The sequence below is a fragment of the Phascolarctos cinereus genome, unplaced genomic scaffold, assembly GCF_003287225.1.
Source record: "Phascolarctos cinereus isolate Bilbo 61053 unplaced genomic scaffold, phaCin_HiC Scaffold_4;HRSCAF=312, whole genome shotgun sequence".
In the NCBI taxonomy this organism is placed as follows: Eukaryota; Metazoa; Chordata; class Mammalia; order Diprotodontia; family Phascolarctidae; genus Phascolarctos; species Phascolarctos cinereus.
Window position 1 is genome coordinate 395,357,493 of NW_027555847.1, and position 27,528 is coordinate 395,385,020.

The 27,528-nt window shown below is 40.4% G+C and overlaps 1 protein-coding gene across 2 annotated transcripts in view; it reads left to right on the forward strand.

Moving 5' to 3' along the window:
• NKD2 (NKD inhibitor of Wnt signaling pathway 2) overlaps window positions 1–27,528 on the forward strand; it is a 100,239-nt gene that overhangs the window by 63,734 nt on the left and 8,977 nt on the right. For both annotated transcript variants that reach the window (XM_020985647.2, XM_020985648.2), the window contains exons 4-8: window positions 20,721–20,781; window positions 22,329–22,456; window positions 24,298–24,393; window positions 25,696–25,834; window positions 25,921–26,005. In XM_020985647.2, the coding sequence (XP_020841306.1) occupies window positions 20,721–20,781; window positions 22,329–22,456; window positions 24,298–24,393; window positions 25,696–25,834; window positions 25,921–26,005 (509 nt within the window). The remainder of the gene's footprint in view (window positions 1–20,720; window positions 20,782–22,328; window positions 22,457–24,297; window positions 24,394–25,695; window positions 25,835–25,920; window positions 26,006–27,528) is intronic.

The window sequence follows — 27,528 nt, forward strand, 5'->3', positions numbered from 1 at the left end:
CTAAGCCAGGAATCTTGACACTTAACACTGTAAAGACTCAGCCTATAAAAAAAGATAAAGCAAGGAATGTTTATTTCCATTACAAGAGGACTTTTTACTTTATTAAAAAAATTCACCCCAAGATTCTTTTAAATGTCATACTCCCCCTGAAGTGCTAGAAATACGGTTTGATTTATATACAATTTTTCAAGGAGAGAACGAGTACATTTATTTATACGCCCTTGCCTTCTCACTTTTCCCTGATATTTTATCCTAAAATACGATGGTGGAGAGACTTCTGGAATGATAGGACCATGAACTCTAGTTGCTGCTGCAGCTGGAAGCTTCTAGAATTCCCAATACACCCAGATCCAGCTGGATGCCTTGGCTTCATTAGCGGCAATGGACCCTTTTCAGTCTGAATCAATGAGAACTATTACAAATGTGCACACTCTGATTATTCTTTCTACTTTGCCCTCATAGTTCTCATAACAAATGTATGCTTAATGTTTTAAATATCACCTGATTTTTCACTGATATCATTGAAAAACTAAATGCTTATAGGCCCAGGGCCCATAGATGTGGAGTTAGAAGGAACCTCAGAAGCCATCTTGTCCAGCATCCTCATTTTGCAGGTGAAGAAACTGAGGCAGGCAGAGGTTAAGTGACTTGCCCAAGGTCACATAGCTAGGGAGTATCAGAGGCAGGATTTGAACCCAGGTTTTTCTGATTCCAGTTGCAGCACTGTATCTACCATGCCAGGGGCATAATCATCTTCCTGTGCCTCAGACACTTAGTACCTGTGTGATCCTGGGCTAGTCACTTAACCCTGTTTGCCTCAGTTCCTCACCTGGAAAATGAGCTGGAGAAGGAAATGGAAAACCACTCTAGTATCTTTGCCAAGAAAACTCCAAATAGGATCATGAAGAGTCAAACATGACTGAAAAACAATTGACCTGAATCCATCATGTCATGCTGCCTCTTTATATTCATCTATTAAATCTGTTCCTTAATTAAGGAATATATCATTCCATTCATGCTGGAGGTTTTCTAGTGTTTTGTTTTCTTTTTATATTTACTATACATTATCTTCATTAGTACTCACTTTAAGTGGAGGATGGAGAGGGCAAAGAACAATTATATATGTTGGTTCCCAAAGGCAACTCACAGAAAGTAGGAAATTCTAATAACAACTATCAGGTTATTGGGTATAAACATGAATACAAAGATCTCCAGAAATTCACACTGACAGCCTGACAATCAGAAGTCAATATTTCTCAAGTATTTTGAACAAGCTAGCTCACACAAGCCGAGAAGCTTTAACTTTTAAACAACTAAAATCAAACTATTGACAGATTTTTTTTAATATATAAGCAGTCTTTTCCATTGGGTTATCAGTACATAAAATGATGCTACTTGTCATCAGAGGAAAAAACAACACTAAAACTCCAAATTCTTTTATATACAAGCAAAAATCTCAGAATTCCATGAGAAAACAAACCTTTATTTTGAAATAAACTTTACACTATCAGAATGAAACCAGAGATAAACTTTGCACTATCAAAATGAAACCAGAGATGCTAAATGAGTTCCAAAAGAATACTGAAAAATCAAACCACTTGCCAAATATGGTAATAAGTTATATACGAATGTAAAAAAAAAGTGCTCACTCATAACGCTTATAGCTCATGTCAGCAGCAAATAGTAGCAGGATCTGAAACTGATCAGCTCAGCTTAGAACTCATTCACATGGAGTATCCTGTAAGTGCCTTCTGTGGAATTTTGGAAAATTCTTTTTCATTTGTATTAAAAGGAGAAAAGATATCTTTAGGTATTCACCTGGACACATAGGAAACATGTGGTTTGCTGTACTGGTCAGGTCTTAGGAAAACCACAGAGAGTTTTGTTAAAACCTAGGATCTGCTAAAAATTGAACATGTGCTAGATCAGACTTCAACAAATAATGGATAATGCCTGTTGGTGCCAAAAAGATCCTGCAGTCAGACTAATCTTCCTAAAGTAGCACTTTGTTCATTTGATTCTGCTGCTCAGGAACCTTCCTTACTGACCTCTCAGCATGAAATCCAAGAGTCCAGCAGTCAAGATCCTTTGCAATTTGCCTTATTTTTGCCTTTCCAAATTCCCCTAAATGAACCTCACACTGTCACCCAACTGGTGCACTAAGAATTGTACATTATGAGAATTAGAAGGGGGCCTGAACAGGAATTCCCTAGGCATAATGGCTTTCCTCTCCACCCCAACACCTACCTTCCTATTTGGGGACGTCAATACTTATCCTGACATCTTTTCTAACACTCCAGCCTCTAATCCCTGACAGAGGTGACCTTCCTCCTTGCCAGTCTCTCTACTTGTTCTCTTGATCCTAACCCATCTGGTCCACTACGGGAACTTGCCCATTCTATCATTCAGTCTCATTCATTTTGAACTCTTTATATGCTGGCTCCTCTTCCGTTGCCTAAAATAGATGAGTAGGTTTAGAATCAGAGGTTTAGAATTTGAAGGATCCTTAGAAGCCATCCAACTCCACCTCCTTCATTTTACACATGAAGAAACTGAGGACAAGAGAGGTTAAGGGACTTACCCAGGGTCATACCGCTAGCAAGAAGTGACTGAGATGGGATTTTAATTTGTGTCTTCCTGATGCCAAGTTCATCACTCTCTACCACTTTGTCCCTCTAGGTTTCACCTGAGAGAAATGATTATTAATAACCAATGATTTGGGGAGACCCAGAGTTCCTCCCTTCTTCTAAAGTCCTGATTTTTTAAAGTTCAGTCTCTTGAAGGACATTACTGATACTGAGATTAGACTGATTTTCTTGTTCAAGAATCCTACCCTGGTGGAGTAGCCATTGTGCTCTGCTCAGGCTTGGGTAGGGTGTAAATTCTTTGAATATATTGTCCAAGGCTGAGGTGGTCTGGGTATAGATATAAGTCTCTCTGTTCAAGGGTGACATGATGTCACTTTCAGCCCCTCACTGAACACCTACTCTTTGAAGGGTATATAAACTACAGGCCCACTGCCATGATTGTCTTTGGTCTAAAAGAGAGATGGCCAAATGGCCATCCTTTATTAATAACGTGCTGGCCTTATAAATAAGATGATCAAATTACCCAGAAACGATGTCTCTTGAACCCCTTTACTCGTCATACCCCTATCCTTCAAGACTCATCACTTGGTCCTGCCAGGCCCTTGAGGTCTCCTGTTATTTCTCTTCTTCCTTTCACAGCCAAAGAGAGAAAAAGTCCCTTACACTCGCTGCCATCACTTCCTCTTCTCACACACTCAGCCTCTTGTAATCTGGCTTCTATCCCACCACTAGAGTAAAGATGCCCTTTCCAGGGTTACCCAAGATTAGTATCCTCCACGTCTGCTCAGTGACCTTATCTCAGTCTTCATCCTCCCAGACCTTCTTTTGCCCCTTTTGACCTTGCTGACCACCCCCACCTCTAGGATATTCTCTGCTACCTGGGCTTCTCTAACTGTTCTCTTCTGGTCACCCCTATAAGATTATCATGTAAGGTGATTAAGGGCAAAAACGGTTTCATTTTGTCCCAATATCCCACCTTAACTTCTTACTCTGTTTTTTTATGACCCTACCCAATTCAGGTTTCAACCTCCTTTTCCAAAGACCCTTAGGTGAATTCTCCCCTCCAGCCAAGCTGGTATACTCATTGTCCACTGACTATGCCATGTATATTCTCTAGAACAAGACTGATTTATCTTAAAAAACACATGCATTAAGTTTTCTGAAAGAAACTGCTTAGACAACATACATTTATTGAGTGCCTACTATGTGCCATGTACTGTACTAAGCACCTAAGATACAGAGAAAAGCAAAGGACATTTCCTCAAGGAAGCTTCCTCGAGGGACTCACGGTCTAATGGAGGAGACAAGACGCAAACAACTATGTAAAAATAAATTGTATACAGGATAAACAGGAAATAATAAGCAGAGGTGCTAGAATTAAAAGGGGTTTGAAGAAGGCTTCCCATAGAAACTGGAATTTTAGATGGTACTTGAAGGAAGCCAGGAGGCAGAGATGAGCAGGAAGAGCATTCCAGGCATGGAAGGCAGCCTGAGAAAATGTCCAGAGTCAAGCAATGAATGAATGGATTTCTTGGTAAGAACCTTTGCATCCTGCAACAAGATATGTTTCTTAAGAAGGGTCAAACCAAGCAAGTGCAAATGGACCTCTCTTTACTACATAATCCTTCAAAGCAGGGGTTCTTAACCTAGGGTCTGTGAGCTTGTTTCTAAACTATTTTTGATAGCTTATTTCAGTATATAATTGGGTTTTTTTTGTAATTCTCAGTATTTTATTTTATACATTTAACAACATTATTTTCAGAAAGGGTCTATAAGTTTCTCCAGACTGCCAAGGGATCCAGAATACCCACAAAAAAGGTGAAAAACCTCTTCTTCAAAGGTCCGAAAAAATAAAATCCTATTTCAAGTGCCATGAGACAGCTCTTAATTTAAAGGATCCTTAAAAGAAAGAATCCTTTTTGTAATGCAAACAGTCATTCCCTAATTCCTTTATTTTGAAAAAATATGTATATTCACATATATTAGGTATCCTCAAGGCTAGGCTCATCTGTAATCTTTGAGCAAACACATTCCAGTGTTTTAAGGGTGGTCTGTTTTCCTTGGAATCCACAAAACCCCTGTACCAAACAAGAACTGTTTCCACAGATTTTTGTTTCAAGAAACTTCTTAAGACGCACAGTACAGCCAAAAAGTGATTCCTTTCTTGAGAGAACAACCTAAAAGAATGTAAACATTAAAGAGAAAGGAGGAAGGGCAAGAAGTCATCACCAATTGGAAGGCTGCCGATGCCTTTCTGAATTTTGCCAATGAGCTAAGTAAGACATGAGACAAAACTTTTTAGAAACTTGCTAACCCACCTGTTTGTTCTCCAACGTGTTAACACGCATATTTAGCCTCATTTCTATATCATCATCAGTCAAATAATATAAACAATGCTCAAATGAGACAGATGTTCCCTATCTGAAGCAACTCCAAGGGGAATTGTTCAACAGAATAAAATGAAAACTGAAAATGAGCATCCCCATTGGAAAACGGCGGGGCCATTTCAATCCACTAACAGAGCTCATGTATGGAGGGGCTTCCAAGCCAGATTTTCTTCTCTCTGTGGCTTTAAAGTGGGGCATAAAATCTCTGCACATTCAATCCAGACTCACATTGCCTATTAGGCAAAACCTACTGACCACAGGATAACACAAAGAAAACAGAGCAAATCCATATCAAAGGCCGCCAAGAGTAGTGTGGGAAAGGAGTTTCACAGTTCAAACAGGATGTTCACCCTGTTTCTGGCGATCACAGTGAATTCTTAACACTCCATTCCAAGATCTGACCCATCCAGCACGCTCATGGTGTGCACGCGATAGCTGATAAAGCTGAAGGGATTTGTTCCACATTCCAGAGACCTTCTTCAGAGCACACAGCCCTGCTGTGAGAGAGATGGTCTCCCAGCTTGGGCCAAGTCCCCCCGTGCTATAAGATACAGCCAGAAACACGCACTCAACATAAAGAGCAGGACCTGGAAGTGTCCTACTATGGGTGGCAATAAAATCCTCAGGATTTGTTATTTTTTTTCCTTTTCTGACAAAATGCAGTTCGAATTCCACCAGTTTTGCCAAAATCCCATTAAGTCAACCTACATTTCTTTATTGTAGGATTGGGCAGAACAAGGCTTGGTGACGTTAATACGTGCAAAGAGGATTTGTAAGAGAGCAAAGGGCTAGGCGTCTGGAGACCTGGATCCCAGCTGTGGCGCAGTTGCTAACTGACTGTTTAACTTTAAGCAGCCACAGAAGAGGGGCAAGAACGCTGGGCGTGGTCCTGTCACTCACTCCCTGGGGGTGTTTCTGCAATTCACCACTTCTCTGAACCTCAGTTTCTTCATTCATAAAAGTGAGAAAGTTGGACTAGATGATCTCTAAGGATCCTTGCAGCTCTAAATCCTATGATTCATGGAACCATTCTTCTTCATCGTCCTCATCTATTTTTAGATGTAGATGTAGATTTATAGATAGAATTAAAACTAGGTATGTATATAATACACAAACATGTATGCACACGTGTGTATGAGTGTATATGTGTGCACTAGTGTATATGTGTACACATGCACATGTATACATGGTATAAGACTGAAGGAAATGCCCATAGTCAGGCAATGAATATAAATGGATTACTTGCTAACAGCCTTCACATTCCGCTGAAAAGACGATTTGTTTGGGGTGGGGGGTCAAACCAGGCAAGTGCAAGGTGTGTGTGTGTGTGTGTGTGTGTGTGTGTGCGCGCGCACGCACACGGCAGCTTGGTATAGAAGATAGAGACTGGCTTCCAAACCAGGAAGACCTGAGTTCAAATCTCATCTTTGACATGTACTATTTGTGTGGGGCTCTGGACAAATCACTGAACCACTCAATGCTTTAGGCAACTCTCTGAGTCTCCTCTTACCTATCCAACTGCTTTTTTTCTGTCTCCTTTACTGGATCCTCTTCCAGATTATGCCCTCTAACTATCCCTAAGGTGTCTGTCCCCTCACAGTTCTCTCCAGGTTTTTCTTCTCTTCTCCCTCTACACTACTTCACTTGGTGAGCTCATCAGCTCCCAGAGATTTAATTACCATCTTGATACTGAAGTAGGGCAGCTAAGTGACACGGTGGATAAAGTGTTAGGCCTGGTGTCAGGAAGACATCTTCCTGAGTTCAAATCTGGCCTCAGATACTTACTGGTTGTGTGACCCTGGGCAAGCCACTTCTCCCTGTTTGTCTCAGTTTCCTCATCTGTAAAATAAGCTGGAGAAGGAAATGACAAACTACTTCAGTATCTTCACCAAAACCCCAAATGAGGTCACAAAGAGTTGGACACAACTGAAAACTATTAAACAACATCAACAACAATGCTGAGGATTCTCAAATCTACCAATCCTGCCCCAATCTCTCTGCTGACGTCCTATCTTGCATCTTCAGCTGCCTTTTAGACACCTCAAAATCAATGTCCAGAAGACATCTTAAACTCAATATGTCCAAAGCAGAACTCATTATCTTTTCCCCTAAACCCTCCTCTCCTGCTACTTCCCTATTACTGTAGAGGGCAACACCACCCTTCCAGTTCCTCAGTCTCTCAACCTCGGAATCATCCTAGACTCCTTATAATGTCTCATCCTCTATATCCAAACCATAGTGCAGGCTTGTCAACCTTGCCTTTACATCTCTTGAACATGGCCCCTTCTCTCCTCTGATACTGCCACCATTCTAATGCAGGTCCTCATCACCTCATGCCATTGGAATAGCCTGATGGTGGGTCTGCCTGCCTCAAGTCTCTCCCCACTGCAATCCATCCTCCATCCAGCCACCAAAAGGGTTTTCCTAAAGTGCTGGCCTGATCATTATACACAAACACACACACACACACACACAATCTACTCACTAAACTTTAGTGGCTCCTCTTGCCTCTAGGAACAAATATAGAATGCTTTGTTTTGCATTCAAAGCCCTTCATAAGCTAGCCCCCTTTTACCTTTCTGGTTTTCTTACACCTTACTCCCAAGATGTACTTTTCCATCCAGTGACACTGGCCTCCTGGCTGTTCTACAAACAAGACACACCATCATCGCTCAGCTCCAAGCATTTCCTCCAGCTGTGGCCCATACCAGGAACACTCTCTGTCCTCAGCTCCTGCTGCTAAGCTCCCTGGCTTCCTTTAAGTCCCAACTAAAATCCTGCCTTCTTTGGGAAGCCTTCCCCAACCCTTCCCTCTGTTAATTATTTCCTATTTATCTGGAGATAGCTTGCTTTGTATGTGTTTGCTTGCATGTTGTCTCCTCCATTAGACTGTGAGCTCCTTGATGGCAGGGACTGTTTTGGGGCTCTTTTTGTATCCCAGAGCTTAGCACAGTGCTTGGCACATAGTAGGCATTTAATAAGTCTTATTGATTGATTGAAAAGAAGGTGCTAGTCTGCTTTGGTAGAGAATTCCCCATCGCACTGAAATCATTAACTCAATCAATCCTCACTGCTGTCCTACAGAGTTGTGACAGAAGGGGAATAAACTATCCTGGGGCCTTCCCATCTCTGCCTTTCAACAATTCAGTTCACCACTTAAGCACCTACTGTGTGTGACAGAGCAGTGTCTCAAGCACTGGTGGAGACACAAAGTGTATAGAAGACATGGTCTCAGCCCTTATGAGAGCTTATAGTTTTATGACAGAATAAGAAACGCAGGTAAGTATAATATGTCATGTCTTATGACAAGTGCATTAGAAAGGTTCATAACAAAATGCTGTGTGAGATAGGTGGCAAGAAGTTCATCACTGAGAGGAGGGCTCCCTGAAACCTTCATGGAGGAAATAGCATTTGGGAACTGTGGGAGTGTGGGAATTCAGCTGATGAACATGGGCAGGGAAAGGCAGTCCCAGAGCCAGGAATAGGGTAAACAAAGGCAGGTAGATTTGAAAGCCAAGGGCAAGCTAGATGCACAGAAAGTCCAGGTTGGCAAGAAGATGGGGGCAGGAGAAGGGGCAGGAAAGGAGCAATATGAAATAAGGCTGGAAAGCTAGAAAAGCGCCAGATTTTAGAGGGTCTTGAATGTTAGACAAAGGACCTTGACTTTAACCTGTGAGGCTATAAAGAACAGTGGGAGATTTTTGAGCAAAAGTGTATAGATGGAAGATTTTTCTGGTTTTACCATGAAGGAAGGGTAGTAGGGGAGTAGAGACTAGAGGCAGATGACTCTGTTAACTTGTTATTGCAATAGTCTAGGCAAAGGAGTAATGAGGCCCCACACTAGCATGGCAGCAGTGAGAAGAGAACAGAGAGAATGGATTCCAGAGGTGATGGGCAGATAGAATTGGTGAGTGGTAAAGGACTGGAAAGATCCAAGGACAATGTCAAGCTTCTGAATGTGGGAGAGGGTGAAGGGTGGGAGGGGTGGGAGAAATTGGGAAGTCCAAAGAAGCAGATTTAAGAAGAAAGAATGAACTCTTAACACCGACTACATACAAAACATGGAAGATCCAAATCCAAAAAAAAAAAAGTGAAGATGAAGGCCTTCAGCAAGCTTACAGCCTTGTTGGGAACCTGGACCCAGGTGTTGTGTAAGGTTAAATATCAATTCAAGACAGGAGAAATGGCCACAAAGGCAAAGACAATTGTGTTTGCATTGTTGTGAGAACCTCTTCTACCAACTCAGATCATAATCTGTCCATAACTCAGTCTTAGAGCTCTGCTGTCAGATCAGAGAGGTTAAATGGCCACATAGCTAGGAAGTATATGAGGTGAGTTTTGACCTTAGGTTTTCCAGACTCTAGAACTCTACCCATTGTGTCCTGCTCCTTCTCAAATTACTGTCAAATTACAGTAAATCTGTTTAGTTATTTATAGATAGAAATTATTAATTTTTAATTGCATCAAGTAGTAGTGTATGAGTTGAGGTTTTAATAACACTTTTAATTTTATTGCTGTATTTAGCAATAAAATTTTTTTTTAATTTAGACAGTCCTTTTCATGAAGAGTTAATCAAATCTTGGTTTACATGTTTCTGTACTCCCACTTATCAAAGATTTAGTGCCACTATTTATTTGGTCTCAAAATACTTAGTAATTTTTAGGAGCATATTCATTCCCATTGATGTTCCCCACCTTAACCCCCCAACACATACACAGAGAAACATACATACACACTACCTCTTAACTCAAGATTTGACAATATGCATATCTCTTTTAGCATGAAGACAAAAGCCGAGAAAGTGGAAGTAACAGCAACAGCACACTGGGAGGCAACAAACTTTTATGCCTTTTTTCAAAATGAATTATTTATATATTTTGTTTTTACATCATCTACAATTCCCAATGTATATTGCCCTATGCTTCCCAGAGAGTTACAAAAAAATTAAAAAGAAAAAAATACTTTAGTAAAACAGCCAAAAGAACAAAAAATGTGCCTTGTTCCACACCTATAGTCTTCCACATCTATAAAAAAATGGAGGAGGGGAGTGGTCAGCAACCTTCTCATATTTCTTATTTAAGGCCAGGCTTGGTCATTATTATCATTATTATCATTAGGCAGCTACGTGGCTTAGTGAATAGAGCACTGGGCCTGAAGTCTGTCAGGAAGACTTATCTTCCTGAGTTCAATCCAGCCTCAGACACTTAATGTATGACCTTGGGCAAGTCACTTTACCCTGTTTGCTTCCATTTCCTCATTTGTAAAATGAGCTGGAGAAGGAAATGGCAAAACATTCCAGTATCTTTGCCAAGAAAACCCAAAAACCACTTCAGAAAGAGTCAGCCACAACTGGAAAAAAAAAATATATGACTTGGTCATTGTACTTTCACAGCATTCAGTTTCAATTAATTTTTTTGGTTTGTTTTTTCACTTTGCTTTTGCATATTTACATTTTTGTAGTTATGTGGTATATTGTTTTCCTGGTTCTACTTACTTTACTTTGAATCAGTTCATATAAGTCTTCCCCATGCTTCCGTGTTTATAACACTGTTTATCACAGCTCGATAATATTCTATTTCATTTATATACCATAGCTTATTTTGCCATTCCCCAATCATTGGGCATCTGCTATGTTTCCAGTTCTTTGCTACTTTAAAAAGTTTTGATATAAATACCTAGTGTTTATGGGGCCTTTCTTTTTTATCATTGACCTTCATATATACATTGAGTATGTGCCCAACATTGGAATCTCCGGGTCAGAGTATGGACATTTAGTCACTTTCTTAGCCTACGTACCATTGCTTTTCAGAATGTTTGGACTGATTCACAGATACACTAACAATGCATTAGTATGCTTTTTCCCCACTATCCTTCCAACAGTGACCGTTCTCATCTTTGACAACTGGTCAGGTGTAACGTGAAACCTTACAGTTGTTTTGATTCCCATTTATTGTTATGAATTTGGAGCATTTATGTGATTGTTATCAATTTACAATTCTTTTGACACCCCCCCCCCATGTATTGAGAATGACTTTTGAAGACCTTCATTCTGACTCCTGAGTCTGACTTCTTGAACCACTGTCAGCTTCCTCCTCGCCTGGCCCCAGATTTCCCTCTCATATCTCTACTTTCCTTTCAAGACCTTGAAGGTTAGAGTGGGCAATATCTTTGGCCTTAGTAGTATGACTCTACATGGGTCAGGAGTCTGGTGAGAGTGGGTGGTTGCTATACAAAATCCTATGTAAACTATGGAGGCATATCACTGTTCTCTGACTTTGTTACAGACAGCTGTGGCTGGATATCTAGAGCCAGATATTCATTAATTAAATCAAGTTAGTCTCTTTTTCATCATTAACTTTACTATTATTTGTAAAATGTCAATATTTGAAGTGATGTCCAATTGATGATCCCTTAGTCTCAGACCAGCAAGAAAGCAGCTGAGGGACTGATCCTCTCAGTGGACAATCAGCCTTGTGCCCAGAACCCTGTGCAGAAAGAAATCTGCGTTGTTTGCACTTTTCCTAGGCGTGGGGGAGGGATTGATTAGAGATTCTCAGCCCTAGGATCCAAAATGACAGTGCCTGGCATCCTGAGAATTCATTTGCTTTGTAAAGGTTATCCCACCTTATCCTGGAGGGCAGTCATTTAGTTAATATATAAGCCTTTATTAAGTGCTAACTATGGGCCAAGAACTGTGCTAAAAGGTAGGTATACTGAGGCAGGTCAAAATAATCTCTGGCCTCAAAGAATTTACATTCCAACGAGAGAAGCAATATGTAAATAACTGAGTTACATACAAGATATATTCAGGATAGATGGAAGGCAACCTCACCTTCTTTATAAAAATAACAAAATGATGCCAAGGAAAACCAGATTGGAGAAAATGCTGCCAGAAAAGAACCAAGCAGAATCTGGTAACTTGGCCACCTAGGCGCCTGCACATTGATGAAAGCTGGCAATTATGAGCAGAAAATGAATCGTGGCCCCATGAGAGATTAAGCTACTCTCCGAACAATTGGAAAGTGTGCCCCAAAATCACTAGGATTAGCACAACATAAGTATTTAATAATAATTTGTACCTATTAATAGCTCAGCCAATACCCACATGCTATGTGGGAGATTTGGGACTTCTCTAATCTTATTTAAAATGAGGTAAGGCATCCTAATGGCCCCTGCTCAGTAGAGCACTTGGAAAATATTTACTTTGAAACTCTTTCAGAGGCTCCTTGTAAACAGGAGATCCTGTAGGGTCACACTTCAGTGTCAAAGGCCACTATTGTCTCAGTAATAGTAAACAGGCTTTACAAGGAAAGCGTCTTCTGGTGCCAAACAGTCAGTTCTATCCTACAAAGCACTAAGCAAGATGCCTAAAAGAAGAGGAAAATAAAGAGCAAGAGGTGCTAACCTCTCCAGGCGGTGGCCTCTCCTCCTCCCCTCTTAAAAGAAAATTCTCTGGTCAGGAAATAGTTATCACCATCCCACCACTGTCCACTCCTTTACAATGATATGCATTAAACTGAATTTTTTGTTTAAATGCTAGTGTTTAAAAACTAGAGTTTCTGAGTGCCTAAAACCTGGAAAGAACATCGAATAAGACATTGGACTTTTATTTTCAATGTTTTAATTCATCAGACATAGGATCTTTGAGCATTGTTGATTCCTGCCCCCCCCCCCAAATGATTCAAACATCAGTGTAAAAATCCACAGAACTCCTCTGGGATGGTTTTCTGTTAAAAGGACTGGAACACTTTTCATTCTGTGTGGAATATAGCTTTTATTATAAGGGTTTTTTTCCCCTAGTTATAAAGGCAGCAATTGTTAGCTGTTATTGGGAAATGTAATTTATATTCCAAACTTGAGTCAGAATATGTAAAGAATTAAGCCTTAGTACAAGGATCCAGGAAACAATGGTTTGTACTTAGCCCAAATCTTCTATAAATGTGAATTAGAGTAACACTGGACACAGTTTAAATCTCCTCATCCTCCCCCCACTCCAACCCCACCCCCACCTCCAATGTTCTTTTATTGGAAGCCTGAGGAGAAGATAGCTGAGTTCTTTGTGCTGTGGGAGGTGGTAAATATAGGAATGATAGCACTTTGCCTGTATGAGAACTGCTAACATGCTGAGAATAATGTGAAAGACTGAACTTTGATCATCCAAGCATTTTTTTTTTAAACAGGGACAGTTTCCAGAGTCAGTCTGGCTTTGATCTTGAAAAGGGGAAAGCCAGCCAATGGGAAAAAACGGCTGTGTCTCTCAACAGTTACCGGTGCCTGGAGCCCTTGGCGACCCAGAGATCTTAGTACTTAGGAAATAGCTGTTGGAGTTTGAGCCACTGCATCACATCTGTTTTAGCGTGGCCAACCCAGCCAGATGTAAATGATCTACAGACGATTTAATAAATTGTAATTAAAGTTCTTGGCCCTTTATATTGAACAAAAACAGCCTTCGATCAGGAGAAGGGCAGATTTATTGGAACTAGGTTGGGTTTCCTCTAAATCACAATTTAAATCGCTATTCAGGACTAGATTTAATTGTTTTCAACAAAAAAGGACATTCTAGTCGTTTGTCATATAACCTCAATACGTGTTCTTCACAACCTAGAGATAGATGCAGATGTAATTTTTAGAAGGAACAGACTGTGCATTTTAAAAGCACTAATTCTTTCTGGCCCCCTTTTTTCCCTCAAGATTAATTTTGCATCTACAGCACATTAGAAAACGGAACAATGGTTTATTTGTTTTATTGCAAAACCATTTGAAGCAGATTCTTTTGAAGTCATTGGGAATAAAACAAATCCAGTTCAGTAATTGATCATGGGTTATATTGATGATATTTTGCCAATTTTAGGAAAACCATCACTCCCCTCCAAAAAAAAAAAGACACTTAAATTGTTTTACCTAACTAAAAACAATAAATTTATATTTTCTTGTTATTTTTCTTAACAACAAACACATAGAAAATTTACAAAGCAAACATATGCAAGGCAGCATTAAATTTTTGTTGTAAGATGTAAATGTAAATACTTTTTTTAATTATTATTATTATTAGGAATAGGGAGAGGCCAGACTTGTCAGGGGTGGGGAACCTGTGGCCTTGAGGCCACCCATAGCCTTCTAGGTCCTTGGGTGCAGCCTTTTGACTAAGGCCAAGTTTTACAGAACAAATCTTTTTATTAAGGGGATTTGTTCTATGAAGTTTGGATTCAGTCAAAGGGCCGGACTTGAGGACCTTGAGGGCTATGTGTGGCCTCGGGGCTGCAGGTAAAGATACTCTTACTACCAATGCAGACGGTCACTTTCTCTGCATCTGAGCGTTAGAGCTGCTTGTAGCACAGAGAGATTAAAACTTGCCCAAGGTCACGTGGACTGTATGTCTCATAGTCAGGAGTTGAAATCAGGTCTTTCTGGCTTCAAGGCTGGCTCTCTATAGATCCCTGTTGCCTTTCCTTATTGCTATTAATAATAACTACAACAATAAGTTTTCAACAACCAGGCTGGTATGAAAGGTCAACCTTAGCACAGTGACTAGAACATCATACACACTTAATAAACTCCTGTCAATTGATTGATTAAAACCTACTTACCTTTTGGTTAATCTAGAAGCCATCTTTCTTGCTCTTCCAATTACCAAACTGTTTCTTAATTAGTTATAATTTTTCAAAGTATGAAAAATTTCTCTCTATATCTGAAGTTACCATTGTTAAAAGAGGTTACAATTTCAACAGTCGTATTATCTTGTGATAAAGTGATTTATACATAATCAACATTGTGACGACATTTAACATTTCTTGAATGATGGACCTTAGAACTGAAACTGTATTCTATGTGATATTACAGAGGAATGATTGAAGGATCCTATATCTTAACCAATTCATCCTTAATCATTAAAGATTGATCCTAGTACTGAGAATTGAGAATATTGGCTCCTCCAAATCAGCTGAAAATAAAGCAAGACCGGTGGTGAACTGTTTATAAAATCCACATGGCTTACATGAAAAGTGTACATTTAGGCAACTCCTGGTTCACAAAAGACCTACACCTCTCCAGAACATCTCGCCCTCAACTTGTTGCTATTCCCACCAAAAACCACCCTCCCAAGGGAGCCTTGAGTCTCAGCAGAGCCACTCCAGCAGTTTGGGAAAGGTGCTTCTTTAGAGTCCTAGGGATGTGTTCTTAACATCATCCCAGTTTGGGAGTACAAACTCTGTATCATTATACAGGGACATGTGATTTCCTTAGTGCTGAAACAGCAGGTATGGAAACTCTGTCTCCACTAACACAAATCACAAATGCCCTATAATTCATAGCCTAATGGAGTTACCTGCAAAGTTAAATGGCGGATTCATTGTCACATGGCTAGTAAGTATGAGAGGAAGACTTGAATTGGGTCTTCTAACTCTGGGTCCAAGACGCTATCCATCATACCACCCCATTGGTAAAGTTCCATCTTATCATTAGGATTACAGTTCAGCTGCATTAAGGTTCAATAGGTGTTCGTGGTTTGGATTGCTAACTGTTTATAACATTGTTCAAGTGGAGAAGACTGAGTTCCAAGGCCCAAGCCATCTATTTGTAAAGGAGCTTTTCAAACAAAACTTTAATTTCTGGGCCATAGTCTATTCACAAAGTGACATTTACCACCCCCTCACCTAAATCCAGACAGTCACAGATGAGCAGTGCAGTTGTTCCTTGCCACAAACAGGTTAGGTTATTTTTTTATATATCTAAACACACATAAAAAACATAAAAACAAAAAAATCATAAAAACATCTTTGGGCTGTTTGGGAAAATAAAAAGCTGACTTCTTTGAAAAGTTATTTTTTAAAAATCCATTAGGATCTGAACACTTGATGAAATGCAGTCAGATAACCCAAGGAAACCCCTAACATCTTTCTGGTGCCTATGTTCTGGGCAGTTGAGGTTGTTTGTTAAGTAAGAAACTTGTTTAGATATGACCCCAAGTTAAATTCATTAGATATGTAACTCCAGCCAAAATATTTTAAGTCTTTTGAGCTGGTGTGGTAAATCAGAGCCTTTTGAAGTTCAGTTGGCTACTTTGCTAGGCTGACAAGGCAGTGTTAATGGAAGAAAGGAAATAATACTTAAAAATAAGAAAAATGGTTGACATTTCAAAGTCCATGTACTTTTATTGCCTGTGGAAATGAACTGATTCCAAATTTATGTCAGCCCATACATGATGGTATCATCCACCATCATAAAAGGGACCTAGAATAATAACAATGGTGTGGGTTGGGGAGGAGGAGATTGCAGATTATTTCAGAAAGCTTATCAGGAGATCTTATCCCGTTTTTCATCACAACTGCATTTTTGCTGTTATCAAAGTTTTCGTGCTTAATTCCATTCCACAAAATGTTTATAGGAGGGCTTTATATGATGATAGATTCCTCACACTGGTGAGAAGGGGTTGGATTTTTTTTATTTGAAGGCATTGGATGAACTCTTCCTGACTGCTGAAACTGAGCTAATAAATGACCTCTTTCTGACCTTACATTGACATGGTACAATAGTGATATCCCAAAAATCTAATGGACCTCCAAGTGAGGAATGTATATCATTCACAACAGTAGGATGTTCCATGAAACATCTAACCGTCCACATTTTCCCTTGACTGCTATCCATTATTAAGTTTGCTTCTCATACATCTAAGGAAAACTCCTTTTATTCTTCCTCTTTTTCACTTGGAGCAATATTACTTCCACAGTGGTAGAGTAGCTACTGTGTTGGTCTTAGAACCAGGAAGACCTGGGTTCTTTGCATTCTCGATATTAGCAGCCATGTCACCTTGGAAAAGTCACTCTCCTGGGGCTGTTAGGTAGCACAGTGGATACAGCTCCGGCGGCCTTGGAGTCAGTAGGACCTCAGTTCAAATCCAGCCTTAGACACATGACACTTACTAGCTGTGTGACCCTGGGCAAGTCACTTAACCCCAACTGCCTCACCAAAAAAAAAAAGTCTCTCTCTCTCTCTCTCTCTCTCTCTCTCTGAATCATCATATGTAAGGCTAAAAACATAGTTTTCTCATTTGTTGGGAACAATAATACCCACTGGCTTTTGGACCTCACATAGGGATGTGCTGATAAATGTTTAACAACCAGCTTTGGGGTGAGGGGGGCAGTAGGAATGATATACCTTTTTTTTTAGGCAAGTAGGGTTAAGTGACTTGCCCAGGGTCACACACCTAGTAAGTATCTGAGGGCAGATTTGAACTCAGGTCCTCCTGACCCCAGGACTGTTGCTCTATTCACTGTGCCACCTAGCTGCCCCAGAATAATATACTTTTAAGTTTAATCTGCATTATTAACATTTTCTCCATCACTTTTCCTAAGTCTGGACAATCAACAGAACAATAAATCAAGGTCTAATTTGTAGTGTTTGCCAACTTCTGAGGTGTAAATGCTCATGTTGAAAATTTAACAATTGGCTCTCACTTGCTGGTTTACGCTGGCTCCTGCACACCTCTGGGCTTACATGAGATGATGCCTGTAATATGCTGTGTAGACATTTGAGTGCTAAATCAACGTCCAAAAAAAGAGAGGGAGAGAGAGAAATGGGGCCTCTTAACATTTTATATAATGGCTGAAAATCTTTTACCTCCAAACTTTTGTAAAAGCACCGTTTGCACACTTTGTGGGAGAAGGGGACAGGGTGGGGGGAGGGTTTTCTTCTTAGTTTAATTTTAGCTGTTGCATCATCTAGAGGAAAATGTTACTCTTGTAATTATTTTCTTCATTTATCACAAAGCCACCTCATTATTTTTTTTAAGCAGCTTTGCATTTTCAACCTTTCTATGGAGTCTGCTGTCTTTCCTTTTAAGTCCTGCTGACTGACATGTGCAAGTCCCCAAAGGTGGAATTTCTGATAGTCTGATAAGTTTGCCTGGTTTTCTTTGAGAGGAAAAGGTTGAAACAAAGATCTGTAGTGTTCCCCCAACCAGCGGGGGTGGGTTGAGAGAGCTGAAGATCTGGCTGATGTCACCGGGTCCTTAGCAATGAAAACCTCAGAGTAATCCGATATCACTTAAAAGGCTGGTAAAAGGCCCGGCTGAAGGATGCTTGGCAGTGATGTTGCAAAAACAGGAACAAACAGCCAGCTGATTCTTTTGTTTGTTTTCCAAGTGCCTATCAGGCCGATCAGAGACCTCTCTCTGTGCTTGTGGGCAGCCCCTGTGTGTAACTGTAGAATAAAGCCCTAACTGGCTTTCACTATAAACAGAGGCTCAACCAGTCATTTGCAAAGGTGATGGATTTCATTAACATTTCAGTGTTCGGGGCTTTGTGTGTCTTTAATGAGACATAACACGGGAGAGGAGAGAGTCAAGCTTTCCCTCATAAAGCCTGGATGGGCTCACCCCTCCATCCGGGCCGAATTGAGCTGCCAAACCCTTGCAGATTGCCACTTCCTTTTATTAGAAGCCCTGGCTGCCTTTCTGGGGAGATGGGCCTCCCTCATTGCGTTTCGGCAAACACAAATGCTTGTCATTCCAAAACAGAATGCTAGCCCTTGGAAGGTGAAGGCCCAGAGCCACCCCAACCATATGGTGAGGTAATACACTAGGCGATCTCTGGCCTGGAACCCACAAAGCCGGTGCTTCCTTAATGCAGCAGCTCTGTTCCTGGAATTTAACCTTTCAGTTGAAAAGGTTAACCGTTCTGCCGCCCCTTACCCCTATCCCCTCTCATTTTTTTTTTTAAGAGATAGATCAATATGGTAACTTCTAGTTAACTAAATAACAAGTCACACTCAAAATTTACTGTGGGGGGTGATTTTATTAAGGCCTCAATTTTGAAGCCTGGCTTTGGCGGGTGTTGTGGGGGGGTCCTCCCTGCTCCGGTTTATTGGCCCTTCATAAACATCCATGTGGACTCAGCAGACGGCAACTGGAAAGGGCCCTGTCTGGTGCTGGGGAACATTCCTGGCCGCTCTCCTGCTGGGGACCCTGATTAATGACAGCTGCTCACAGGAGGGACCTAGGGATCCCTGGCTATTTACCTCCATCTGTGGGCAGCATGCAGTTTATGGGCATCTGGCTGGAGATAAAACCATTTTCATGATGCAATACCCCGACAGGGAGGCAGCTGGAGAACTGAGAAACCCTCACTGGGGTAAATCCTTCTGGCCCCCTGCCCAAGACAGATTCTACGGAGCGCCACTGATGCTTTGGGACTTAAGCCACACAGAAGATCGGAAAGGGAGATTAGGAGGTTTCTCGAGTTACACAGGATAAAGCTCTTTGTCAGGAAGAAATAATAAAACTGTAGGAATTATGATAGCAATGTCTGAAGCAGTTAAGCAAGCGCAGTAATTATTCACTTTGAAACAACCTGAGAGAGATGGCACATTTTCAGAGGCCAGTGCCCATCCAGTGGAGATATTTTCAGCTAAGGCTTGAAACAAAAAGATCAGTTTCTCACCTACCCAGCAACTTTCAAGGATGCCCTTACTGGATTTGTCCTTAGCAAGGAACCGCGCCAGTCCTCTGAGCAGTACTTTGCTATTATTGAGAACAGGGTTTGTAGCTAGGGTTTGCGTGAAAACAGAAACAATAATTCTGTGCTACTTGTGAAGCAAGATTCTTGCATTGTTTATTATTGTGTAAAGATTTCTAAGAGTGCTTTCAAAATGATACTTTCCTATATTACTTTTCACCATTTGGGAATTTATTGTTTGTCATTATAAGATTTATATGTTGTTTTTTGGTTAACTTTACTCACCTGTGTTTGAAGTCTTCCCCTGAATCCACATCTGATCCAGAAATCTGCTGCCAAAAGTGATTTAGAGATAACTCTCCAAGGCAGTAGCTTCCTCACTCCGGCCCTTAGAAACTTCATAGAAATCCACAATAGGGCTCACCTTTCATCTCCTCATACTCAAGAGGCAACTTTTGCCCTAAGAAATTCACTGGCTCTGGATTTGCACATGGCAACAGCATCACTGAGCAGGATAATTAAGTTCCTTACATTCCACTCCAGAAGAAAGTGTCATCAGCAGGGTCAGGGATGGAAGGGGGCCGAACTTTCTGCCAAAACTTACTCTGTGTGTGTGTGTGTGTGTGTGTGTGTGTGTGTATTTCTCTCTGTGTCTGTGTGGCTCTCTGTCTCTATCTCTCTGTCTCTCTCCCTCTCTCCTCTCTCTCTCTGTCTCTGTCTCTCTCTCCCCCACCTCTCCCCCTCTCTTTCCACCTCTCTCCATCTCTCTCTTTCTTTCCCTTAGCAATGGATCTTCAGACGTGTTCTATCAGTGTCGTCAGATGAGAGATAAATGTGTGGCCGACATGGAGAATCTGGGGCTGACAGAGTGCAAAGCTCTTTATTTTGGTGCAAAGATGAGTGAAGGCCATTTGTGTCTTCTTCACCGGCGTTTCGTCTAATTGCCTCCTTTGACATGTCAGCCATCGTGTTCTGAGCAAACCTATTTTTGTCATAAAGACTGTCACAATGAAATCTGACGATATAATAGACTACGTGTGGTATTTTGACTTCTGAAAATCTGAAACTTGAATGAGGCATAAAGGATTTCGCAGTTGTTAAATTTTTTGGACCCAGACAGTGTAACACAATAGCCCTTGCAGATGTTCGGTTCATATGATGGGACTTGTTCCCAGATCTCACATCTCAGAACTCTAGATGTAGGAAATGCTTCTGCTTGTAACTGTTTGTTTTCACTGGGGCTGTAGCTGAAGTCCTGCATATTCACTTACAGCTGGTCCTTGTTCTCCCTGCAGGAGCTACTGAATGGGGAACTGAAAGAGGGACATTTTCGGGAGGACCAATGCCCCCTGGAGGGTAAGTATATAATCTTGCTCCTATGGCTAGGGAGAATACTCAAAAGTCCACTTTCCCGTCCAGTACTTTAAAAAAAACATCCACATGTGTATTCCAAAGTTAGAGGGAGCATTAATAGCCTTTTGGAAATCTGGATTGAGATGCAGACCTTCATCAGCTTTTCAAATAACCAGCATTCCTACATTTAAATCTAAGCAGAATTGGGACTGATGCCTTGGTTAAAAATACAGAGTGTTTGCAATTTAAAGATGTTAAACTCACTAGCATTTAGTACCAACTTTTTTCTACACACATCCTTGTTGTTTTCATTTCAAGTAATGCATTCTTCAAAAGCAGCTTACGACATGCTTTAAGTGTTTACTATTTCCCCACATCTTACAGGTTTATACACATAAATCTGAACTTTCAGAGAATCAAAATTTTGCCTACATTGTACAAGAATAATTTTCTTGATTTTTATAAGTTTGGACAACGTGTGATAACAATAACAGTGGTCTACATTTGAATAGTAATTGATAGTTACAAAGCACTTTTACATATTTTTTTTATAAAATTTGACCCTCATAAAAACCCTGGGAAGTAGATAGAAGCAACACTTTCCTCCTCCCAGTATAAAGGTGGGATTCAACAGATGTTGAATGGGACCTATAACATCAAACATGTTTACTACGTCAGCCGTGCTTAAGTGTTTGCTGGGGATTTTTGCTTGTTAGGATGTTTTTGGGATGAGGAGGGTCAAAGGCAAACGACTGTGGCACAAAAACAAAAGGTAACAATAAAACTTTTTTTTTTAAAGAATTGCAAACTAAAGTGTTGAAAAGTTAAATGACTGGCCTGGTCCCACAGCTGATAAGCTGTAGAGCCAGGATTTGAACCCAAATCTTCTTACTCTATGTTCTAGAGTACTCCTTGTATTCTACTCTAGATCTCTCAATATGAACCCTAAATTGGAAGGGGTGAGTAACTCACCCCTAAATGGAAGGAATGAGGAGTGAGGAAAAAAAGTTACAAAAGCTCTGTGATCATTCATGGGGTTCTTGTGAGTTGGTAAATACTGCCTTGCCCACCTGCCATTTTGTTTCCCTTTTCTACTCTTTATGTTCCTAACTCCGTTCTCTACTACCCTGGAGGAGACACCATGAAAGACAAGATCATATCCCTCGGTGCGGATGAAAAGATTCTACTGATAGGCTGACACCATTCTTTCTGATACCATCTACTCAGCAATGAACCATTTATTCCCCAACAAGATCTTTATTGTCTTGTTAAAATAACCAATCAAAGCTATTTGGTAGAGGAGGTTGAAGGAAAACCTTTCTTTTCCTTACTCTTCCCTAGCCTACAGTCTGGCCTTGAAGGACGAGAGTGAGAGAGAGTAGGCAGATCCATATTTCTGACTCTGACTCTGAATATGCTGGTCCAACCATACACCCTTAGAATCTTTATGAGGGTGGTCCTTCCTTGGCCCCTGGTATCCTTTATGAATACTCTAACTAAACCAGAGAGATTCGATACTCTTCTGACCAGTTTTTCTTTTGGTTCCACAGTTGCCCTTCCTCCTGAGAAAGTAGAAGGATGTGAAAGTTACATACAGCCTTTTAATCTAGAAGATGGAGAAAAAATTGCGAATAAAGACATAAACCGTGGAATGGGGAAGAAGCGGTTAAATATTGATGTATGTTGTGTCCTTATCTGTTTTACTTGTACTATGTCTCTTTCTCTATACATTAGTTCATCAGGTCCTGAGTGTGTTTAAAATACATATTAGTCCTCAAATTTGGCTTCCAATTTGACTTTTCAGGAACGAAATTCTCTTTTATACTCTAGCAAATTACAGTGTGTTAAAATGTGGTGGAATTGACTTTAAATTTGGCAGGTTTGTAGGGGGCACAGTATCCTGCCTTGGAATTTTGCTAATAAGGCTAAAATTGTTTTGCATTGCATTAAAATATTTTTTTAAAATTCAGTATTTTGCTTGGCTTTGCACATTTTGCACTACAGAAGTGATATAAAGTAAACTTAGCAAACAATTTAGAATTCCTTGGCTTGCGCACAAGGCACCTATTGTAATATATTTGGTATTATTGGAATAAAAAGTTATAATTATGCAAGGTAACCTACAGTTGGGGTAGAGACGAATGAAAGTATGTTGCTTTTCCTTCTTCCACTACCATTTCTAAATTCAAATGCTCATTTATTAACTTTATATCATGTGACAGATAATCCATTTTCTTGGCATTATCAGCAGTGTACACAATAGACTGCTGGGGAGAACATTAGTGTGTCACCCAGGGGCAGGAGTTACAGTCATAGTCCCCTTTTCTCCATTCTTCTCCGTACTATGACTTCCTTAATCTTCTTGAAGCCTCAGTTTTTCCATCTGCAAGTTGGGAATGATGATCTCAGTGATAACGTTAGAACACATGAATCTACATAGCCCAAGTAGAAACTCCAAGAGAGGGTCAGAAAGGGGGTTTTCTTCATTCTAGACTTGATAAATTGAAATATTAGCCCCCACCCAGAATGAGAAGGGAGAAGGATTTAGCGCACTATTTTCTCTGAAGTGCTGTGCTTCTAAGGTCTTTTCAAACAGCTTTGGCCACAAACAAGGAAGGTTTTTCTGTTGCAGTATTTAAAGTTCTTACTTAAAGTAATATCAAGATTAAATTGTAAGCACTAAAGACCTTCCTTCAGACCTTGAACGTTATTTCCTACAAATGATTAAAGGCCTTGCCCTAACAAAAAACCCATGCAGGTATGCTTCACTGCATGGAAGAGACATTTTCTGAAAAAAACATAGATATCAAGGCCCAGAAGAAATCTTAGCGACCGTTTAATCTAACACCCTCTTCTTACAAATGAGAAAACTGAGGTTCTCTCAGTAAGTGGAAGGCCTAGGACACGACCCAAATTGTCTTGACCCAAACTCTTCACCCAGTCCAGTGTCGTTGTTGTTGTTCAGTCATTTCAGTCACAGCCAGCTGGAGTGGTTTGCCATTTCCTTCTCCAGCTCATTTTACAGATGAGGAAACTGAGGCAAACAGGGTGAAGTGACTTGCCCAGGGTCACCTAGCTAATAAGCATCTGAAGCCAGATTGGAATTCATGAAGATGAGTCTTCTTGACTCCATGACTGGCAATCTATCCACTGTGCCACCTAATGCCAAATGAATTTTCATAAATGGAATAACTTCATTAAAATACTCTAAAGGAAGCAAATGATCTTTTAATCTGTTTTGTGAATTTGGATTTTTATATATAATATCTGCTTAAAGTTAGGTATTTGTTCATAACTAGCTAGGTATTTGTTTATAACTAAACAAAATCACAAAGCCAGACCAACAGAAAGCATACGAACATATGCATAGCATAAAATAAATGGGAGAAATTGTTAGCTTCCTCCTCCCTCCCATTGTGGAACAGAAACATACTCCCATTTTTTGCTACATATGGCAAAGATGTCATATATTCTATTGAGGATTTTTGGTTTTTGGTAAAAAGAAATACTTGTTTTCAGGAACTTCAGTGCGACGTCTCAGTGGAGGATGACAATCGTCAAGAATGGACGTTTACCCTATATGATTTTGACAACAGTGGAAAAGTAACCAAAGAGGTAATATTTGTTTTTACCAGGAAAATAGGCTGACCACTTGGAAGAACAGACTATACCCTTGTACACAGGGATTGGTCAGAATCAACCAAGATCTGGATGTATAACAACAACAACAACAATAATATAATAATAACTAACATTTAATAGAACACTTACTATGTGCCAGACACCATGCTAAGCAATTTACAATTATTATTTCATTTGATCCTCCCAATAACCCTGAGAGGCAGATGCAATTACTATCGTCCTCATTTTACAGAAAAGGAAACTGACGCAAACAGAGGTTAAGTGAGTTACCCATGGTCACATAGCTACCAAGTTTCTAGGCCAGATTTGAAATCAGGTCTCCCTGAATCTAGGCTCACCAAAGTATCCATTGAGTCACCTCGCTGCCCTTAGTATAGTCAAAAGACATCCCAAACACACCCTAACACAACAGCTGCCTTAGCCAGCTTTTTTCTCTTTCTCTCCTATAATCTGCCCATACCAGGGGCCTCCTTTGACGATGCACTGCTCTATTTCCTACTCAGACAGCGATGATTCCACTAGCAGGGCCCTGCAATGACCCACAATGAGTTCAGTGGCATGTGTTGAAGGTCCTTCTATCTCTTTTTCCCCAGCTTCAGAAGGCTAAAGCACTTTAAAGTGATCACCCCAGCCTCCTAAATGAACTAGGCATCTAGAACTTGGGTTTGGGCTAGGAATTAGAAAAAAACAAACCTGTGTTGAGACCAAAATCTGTTTGAAATTTCAGTCATTTGGGGATATGTCGTTCCAACAGCAATGAGAATACTTCCTTTTTCTCTGGAGTTGCTGGACCTAAACTCAAGGCTACAACAAAGATGAAATTCTATCCCTGACTACTAGATAGATGATGCTAGAGTTCTGTCAGAGCTGTTTCAATGAAGTGAAAATGAAACACAAAATGGGGAGTGTGTGCATGAGTTCACTGTTTGATTAACATGAAGCTGTTTCGAGATAATGTTACTGAGTCATTTCAGTCATGTACAACTCTTTGTTATCCCATTTGGGGTTTTCTTGGCAAAGATATTGGAGCAGTTTGCCAATTTCTTTCCAACTCATTTTACAGATGAGGAAACTGAGGTGAACAAAGTTAAGTGACTTGCCCAGGGTCGCTGCCCAGCTATCAGTGGTAGAGGCCAGATTCGAACTCACAGAGATTAGTCTTCTAATTACAAGCGCAGTGCTCTATCCACTGCACCATCTAGCTGCTTAGTTTTGGAAACAAGATGTTCATTAATTCTGGATACTGATATTCTCTTGTTTTGATCCTTACACTAGGACATGTCCAGCTTGATGCACACCATTTATGAAGTTGTAGATGCTTCAGTCAATCATTCCTCCACCAACAGCAAGACACTCCGGGTGAAACTGACTGTGAGCCCAGAACCTTCCAGCAAGAGGAAGGAGGGACATCCAGGTAAGTGTGCTCAATATATGGGTGTGTTGGTGGACTGACACATGTCCCTTTTCACTGTTTCAAAGTTCTAATTATGTGTCATTTAGATCGAGAAGCTATTCGATGTAAAACCGAAGGAGAGCACCCTGAAGAAATGAGGATTGCAGACAAGAGACTATCTGCTCACGTCAGGTAAGACACTGAAGAGTTTGTACTCCTTTGACCAGAAGTTGCCTTGGCTTCGTCTTATATGAGGAAAAGTCATAGGGATAGTGGCAAACAGGGCTAAGCTTTAATTTTTGGTCAAGTCACACTCAATGAGAGGCTAAAGAGTTCAACACTAAAAAGATGATGCCCCCCAGAAATAGATGTTGAGAATTCAGGACGTGCCCCTGTGTTCATTATGCTTCCTGTGAAACAACTAAGGTCTCCATTCTTCTTATGGACACATGGTTTCTGACTTAAGCTCAGTCGAATAAACAAAATCCCTCCTGCCCTATTGGTTTTTCTCTACCTTTCAAAAAAAGTCAAAACAAGCTTTGTAGTTGATTCATTGTTGTGTTCAGTAAGCTTAACTCAAGGAGGGGATGATGGCATATACACTACTACCAGTCTCTTTCAAAGAATGAGAGTCTTGCATTTTGGAATGCCCCCAAATGAGCAGCTGTGTGTGCCCATTGATTAAAACATATTTAGAAATACAAAATACTTCCCTTAAATAATTTACTTCCTTCTTGCTTTTCCTGTCATAAGCGTTATTCATTTAAAGTGTTTAAATGTGATATAGCAATCTATTATGATATCCCCAAAAGTATAAAAGTGTTCACAGTTTTATCGTGTGATTTGTTTCCTATAAATTGTTGATCCCCATTATAGGCAGTATTGCATGTCTTCTTTAGCTGATTGACCCCACTATCATACCTTCTCTGTCTAATCTTCATTTTCTCCCTGTCTACTGGTTCCTTCCCTCCTACCTTTAAATACACTTAAATCTCACTCATCCTTAAAAATATTCACTCCATGCTGCTATCTCTGCTAGCTATTGTCCTGTATCTCTGTTCTCCTTTTCAACTTGAAACGAGAAAGCTGTCTACATTGAATGGCTTCCAACCTCATCATTCAACTTCAACTGCTCTCTCCAAAGTTACCCATGATCTTAATTTAATTGTCCAATCTAATGGCCCTTTCTTCATCCTTCTTGACCTCTCTGCAGAATTTGACACTGCTGATATTCTTCTCCACTGGGTACTCTTTCCTATCTGGGTTTTCATGATACTGGTCTCTCTTGGATCTTCTCCTACCTCTCTGATGTGCCTTCTAAGTCCCTTTTGCTGGATCTGCATCTATGTCACACTGATCACTGATCCCCCAGTGGCCCTCTATTTGAGCCTCTATTTATCCAGCTACTTATTTATTTATCCCAGGTCTTGTCTCTCTCTTGAGCGTCAATCTTACTTTTCCAACTGCCTATTAGACATTTCAAACCGGATATCCCATAGACATCTCAAAATCAGCATATCTAAAGTAGAGCTCATTATCTTCCCCCATCCCCATTCCAATTCATGCCTCTTCCACATTTCCCTATTACTACTATATACCACCATCCAGTCACCCAAGGTCACAATCTCAGTATCATCCTTGACTCCATATACTCACTCACTCCACATATCCAATCAGTTGCCAAATCCTGTCATTTCTAGCTCTATAACATACTC